The sequence below is a fragment of the Oncorhynchus clarkii genome, chromosome 3, assembly GCF_045791955.1.
Source record: "Oncorhynchus clarkii lewisi isolate Uvic-CL-2024 chromosome 3, UVic_Ocla_1.0, whole genome shotgun sequence".
NCBI lineage: Eukaryota > Metazoa > Chordata > Actinopteri > Salmoniformes > Salmonidae > Oncorhynchus > Oncorhynchus clarkii.
The window spans coordinates 18,261,166-18,267,165 of record NC_092149.1 but is presented as its reverse complement, the minus strand read 5'-3'; the positions used below and the strand labels follow the sequence as shown (position 1 = coordinate 18,267,165).

The 6,000-nt window shown below is 49.8% G+C and overlaps 1 protein-coding gene across 1 annotated transcript in view; it reads left to right on the top strand.

Moving 5' to 3' along the window:
* The first annotated feature begins 352 nt into the window (after positions 1-352).
* The window catches only part of LOC139389973 (basal cell adhesion molecule-like), a 91,758-nt gene continuing 86,110 nt past the window's right edge, over positions 353-6,000 (top strand). Inside the window, exon 1 of the mRNA XM_071137031.1 lies at positions 353-637. Coding sequence (XP_070993132.1) covers positions 568-637 — 70 coding nt within the window. The 5' untranslated portion in view covers positions 353-567. The remainder of the gene's footprint in view (positions 638-6,000) is intronic.

The following is a 6,000-nucleotide window of genomic DNA, read 5'->3' as shown; positions in this document are numbered from 1 at the left end:
GTAGTAGGCTGTGTATTATTGTTCTTATTGTTGGTTAGGAATGAAAATGAATAACACATATATAATTAGACTATATTGTTAATGTATTATCTGTAATAACCTAATAATAGATGTTGAAGGCTAAGGAACAAGAAATAGTGGTTGGAGTTGGCAAGAGTTTTTACTTTCCACTTCGGTGTTAATGTTGTTTTTGAAAATCTATTTTAACTTTTCAAAAACCGCCTACAACGATGCAGGCATAGTTGAATAGTCAATCAAGTCTTTTCAGGGCAACTGAGTTGTAGCGGGAGAGAGAGAGCGCGAGGGAGGGGCGTGGGTCACCTTTTGTGGAAATACATCAACCAAGACTGCCACCAGCATCAGATTTCTCGCTGTGAGAGAGAGGGGGGATAGCGCTCGCTTTATTGAGAGAGACGAAGAGAGAGAGAGAGAGAGAGAGAGAGAGAGAGAGGGAGGACAGAGAGAGAAACAACTCTGGACGACTGAAGACTTGCTGCTGCCACAAACACATAACGACAGAAACACCTAAAGAAAAACAGCTAAATAATAAAAGTTACAGATCGAGCCATGGACGGGATGGTTACATTTGGACGCGCTTCTCTCCTGTGCACCTTGCTGCTTTGCTTTTCATTGCAAGGTAAGACACTTCGATTTCACGCGTCCCCGTCTAGTTTATATTAGAAAGTAAATATTGTTTTAGCCCAATGCTGCTCGTTCCTCTTGGCTGGAGGCTATATATGTCTTCATTGCCTGCACCGTTGTTTTATCTTCAACTATCGCAGTGCGTTATATCATAGTAGGCTATGGACTGCGTATCACATTAAAAGTGTGTGAAATGCATTAGTGGGGTATACAACTTTAATGTACCTTGTGCATGTTTTGTTGGCTTTGGCAGTTTGTTCTTGTTACCCGCTTTATGTGAAAACAACCTGTTCGTGAGTGCCAGACTGTGCCAAAATAACAGGTGTAAATCGAGACTGAAACTCTCTGCATTTTTGTCACTAAGCTATTTTTAAATGATTAGAGAAACAATACTTACATGTAGGCCAACTCTTTGCTGTGCAGCCCATTTTGAACGAAGTGATAAGACCGATCATGTTAAATTCGTGAGATGTTTTAGGGGTTAACCCAGACTGCACTTGCCCTTTGTAGTCGTGTGGGAACCCTCTGCTCGGCAGTGGAGTGCACTTCTGAGCGCACAAATGACTGCAGTAGCCTGTAGCTGAGACGCAGCCTGTCGCGGCCGGGATGGCCGCTATGTCTGTGATCTATGATCAATGAGCTAGCTGTTCAAAATGCGTCTGATGGGGTGTGGTGCGCCTCGAACTATACAGAGTGTTTTTAAAAAAAAATGGATTGATATATGGGCCTTTATGAATTAAATGGATTTAGGGTAGACCTACTCACAACCTTACCGGTAGGTTGCATAAACCTTATGGTGTATTTATAGTTTGCATTATCTGCCCCAAATTTGAGCAAGGTCTCATGCTTTCAAACGCGATCATTTAGCTTTTCCACTCCACTGTTCTCTTGTCTCTTATGGATAAAGAATAAAAGGTTACAAGGCTACATACATGTTGAGTTATATAACTAACGGGTGCTGTAGGCTATTTGGCCTTGTAGGGTGGGGTGTGCCCATTTGGCCAAGCCTCTCTCTCTCTCTCTACTTATCTATTAAGCTCCCTCACCACTGCCTCTCACTCATCATCTTTTTTTGTTATCTCTCTCTCTATCTGCAACTTTCTGTCTCTCTCTTTTTTTCTACATCAAAATTCCTTTATCTGAATCTCTGCCTCTCTGAGTTTACTTGGCTGGTGTTCAGCAACAACCCTCCCTCTATCTGCACCTATCCCTCATTTTCTCTGCATCCTTCCCTCTCTAGTGCTCCATCCCTCCCTCGCTCTGCACCATCCTTCACTCTCTCGTGCTCTATCCCTCCCTCTCTCGTGCTCCATCCCTCCCTCGCTCTGCACCATCCTTCACTCTCTCGTGCTCCGCTCCATCCCTCCCTCTCTCGTGCTCCATCCCTCCCTCGCTCTGCACCATCCTTCACTCTCTCCAGCGCCGTCCCTTCCTCTCTTGTGCTCCATCCCTCCCTCTCTCGCGCTCCATCCCTCCCTCTCTCGTGCTCCATCCCTCCCTCACTCGTGCTCCATCCCTCCCTCACTCGTGCTCCATCCCTCCCTCACTCGTGCTCCATCCCTCCCTCACTCGTGCTCCATCCCTCCCTCTCTCGTGCTCCATTCCTCCCTCGCTCTGCACCATCCTTCACTCTCTCCAGCTCCATTCCTCCCTCTCTTGTGCTCCATCCCTCCCTCTCTCGTGCTCCATCCCTCTCTCTTTCGTGCTCCATCCTTCACTCTCTCCAGCTCCATTCCTCCCTCTCTTGTGCTCCATCCCTCCCTCTCTCGTGCTCCATCCCTCTCTCTCTCTCATGCTCCATCCTTCACTCTCTCGTGCTCCATCCCTCCCTCTCTCGTGCTCCATCCCTCTCTCTTTTGTGCTCCATCCTTCACTCTCTCGTGCTCCATCCCTCTCTCTCTCCAGCTCCATTCCTCCCTCTCTTGTGCTCCATCCCTCCCTCTCTCTCTCATGCTCCATCCCTCCCTCTGTCGTGCTCCATCCCTCTCTCTTTCGTGCTCCATCCTTCACTCTCTCGTGCTCCATCTCTCTCTCTCTCCAGCTCCATTCCTCCCTCTCTCGTGCTCCATCCTTCCCTCTCTCTCTCGTGCTCCTTCCCTTCCTCTCTCCAGCGACCCTCCCTTCTTCTTTTAAACCTTTACTACACTGTTCTCAGATCTCCACTACCCCGTCCTCTCCACCCCCCGTCCTCTCCACCCCCCGTCCTCTCCACCCCCCCGTCCTCTCCACCCCCCGTCCTCTCCACCCCCCGTCCTCTCCACCCCCCGTCCTTTCCACTACCCCGTCCTCTCCACCCCCCGTCCTCTCCACCCCCCGTCCTCTCCACTACCCTGTCCTCTCCACTACCCCGTCCTCTCCACCCTCCGTCCTCTCCACCCCCCGTCCTCTCCACTACCCCGTCCTCTCCACCCCCCGTCCTCTCCACCCCCCATCCTCTCCACTACCCTGTCCTCTCCACTACCCTGTCCTCTCCACTACCCCGTCCTCTCCACTACCCTGTCCTCTTCACTACCCCGTCATCTCCACTACCCCGTCCTCTCCACCCCCCGCCCCCCGTCCTCTCCACCCCCCGTCCTCTCCACCCCCGTCCTCTCCACCCCCGTCCTCTCCAGCCCCCGTCCTCTCCACCCCCCGTCCTCTCCACCCCCCGTCCTCTCCACTACCCCGTCCTCTCCACCCCTGTCCTCTCCACCCCCCGTCCTCTCCACCCCCCGTCCTCTCCACCCCCCGGTCCTCTCCACCCCTGCTCCTCCTCCCTCCATCCACTCTTCACCTGGTCTTTGAGACAGTTGTTCTCTGGGCTGTGTTGCTGTGGCTGTGTGTATATGAGCCCAGTCCTTCATGATGCCACTGTGTAGACTGTGTGTCTGAGACTAAACAGGTGTCTGTACTAAAAGCCAAAGCCAGCTAATGGAAGGCCTGGTACCTCACGTAGGAGGCTGGATACAGCAGTGGGTGGTGCCTTGATTGTAGCTAAGAGGTCCTGTTCTTAGCTCTTCTAGTCCCCACCCCTGGCCCTTTAGTCTGAACATAGGACATTATGAAACACTGTTGTCCCCACCTCCACGGCAGCCAGTCCAGGTCCAGGACACCCCTGCAGTGGCTGAATAGAACAGCACTACCATAAACTTTAGTGCAGTACGCCTCTCTATCACTGTAAAAGGGTACAAGACCGCTCCCTCTCCTACCTCTTCTACCTTCCCCTCTTCTTACCTCCAACCCGTCCCCCTCTCTCCCTCCCTCCCCCTGGCTCGTTTGTCTAATAATAGTAGGTTTCTCTGTGGGATACTGTCGCACACACGCACACACACACACACACACACACACACACACACACACACACACACACACACACACACACACACACACACACACACACACACACACACACACACATATCCTGACTCACCACAAAACTATTCCACGGTGCACCAAAAAGGACCACAGGACACATAACACCGCACACATAACACACCCATGTGGGAGTGTGTGTGACACCAATATGTGGCGCATGACATCCAGACCGTCCCAGGGTGCTTTGCATGCCTGTACCGATGGCGGCGCAATTGACCTGTGACCGGTTGAACTGTACAGGTTGGAAATGTCTCCCTCGGCACACCATACCATGTCACCCAGAGTTAGAATCATCAACAGCCAAACTTCTAGAACAACGTCATGCCGGCCAGGGATCGGAAAGATTAGTCAGATTGAGGATTATTTCTAATTAGGAAAGTTAGATTTTAACTAGTAAATGACTATCACACCTGTTCTTTGCAATGAGGCGTTTGATGTGTTGGAAGTTCCAGAAGCTTGGCGTCGGGGGAAAACGTGTAGTGTATGCAGCAGTTGTCTATTGTCATTTGTTGTGTGGGTTTAGATAAACATGGCTGGGTTTTGTTGTGTGGGTTTAGATAAACATGGCTGGGTTTTGTTGTGTGGGTTTAGATAAACATGGCTGGGTTTTGTTGTGTGGGTTTAGATAAACATGGCTGGGTTTTGTTGTGTGGGTTTAGATAAACATGGCTGGGTTTTGTTGTGTGGGTTTAGATAAACATGGCTGGGTTTTGTTGTGTGGGTTTAGATAAACATGGCTGGGTTTTGTTGTGTGGGTTTAGATAAACATGGCTGGGTTTTGTTGTGTGGGTTTAGATAAACATGGCTGGGTTTTGTTGTGTGGGTTTAGATAAACATGGCTGGGTTTTGTTGGTAGAAAGGTGCTTTTGCTTTTCTCACTTCCTAAAAGTGTTCGCTGGCTGAACTGTGAGAGTGAGAGGGAGAGGGGGTGGGGTTGGGTGAGGAAGGGTGAGGGGGGTCACTAAGGAGAGAGAGGTCAGGTGAGGAAGGATGGGGGGGTCACTGAGAAGGGTGGGGTCAGGTGAGGAAGGGTAAGGGGGCTCACTGAGAAGGGTGGCAGAGAGAATTGCTGAGACAGGCTGTCAGCTGAGTTCAAGGTGCTGTAGTAAACTCTGAGCTTCCACCCTTTGTCTTTCAACTCCTTAATTCCCCCAGTCATTTCCACGTCGACATCAAACACCCCCCCCCCCCCCCCCCCCCCCGCAGCCATGTGTAATTATTATGGTATCAGAGCAGAGAAATGAAAAGCCTGCCATTTAGCCAGTGGAGATAAAAGCCAGGGAGCTTCTTCAAGATTTTTTTTATTTTTTATAGGGGGTTAGGGGTGCAGATGATGTTCTAAGTTTTTACACACACACACACACACACACACACACACAGACACACACACACACACACACGCACACACGCACACACACACACACACACACACATGATCCCTGTAGATTCCTCTTGTGTGCAACAGCTCTAAACAATGATAGCTAGTACCACCCTGAGTGACAGGTCGATAAGGGAGCTGGTGTCATTTAACCTGGGGGTGTACAGATGTAGGATCTTCTTTTGTTGCTGAGAATTTTCAGGAAATGTAAACTCGTAGTGTGTTTGAGTTCTAAAAAGGCTTCTAAAGTGTGTAATTTCTACTCTGACATGTCAGACTTAATTTGCCCTAACAAAAAATGTATCAAACCATACAAAAATGTCCATTAATTATAATCCACTTAAGAATTCCCATTTCCTGTTGCTGCAGGATTGTTTTCCTGCTGTAGCAAACTGGCTCAAATTAAGGTCCTACCTTTGTAGGTGCAGGAGCACTGGGACTGCTATTAGTTTGGGTGATTCATGCTTCTCCACTGGGTTAGGGTTAGAGGGGAGATAGATGGAGACGGAGCTGAATTCTGAGGTCCTATAGGAATGAGTGGTAATTCCTATGGACAGGTTGGGGCTCGTCCTGAGTGTCTGTGCATTCAAACATTGTTTCTCCGGCAGAGAGGGGCTGCCTCTTCA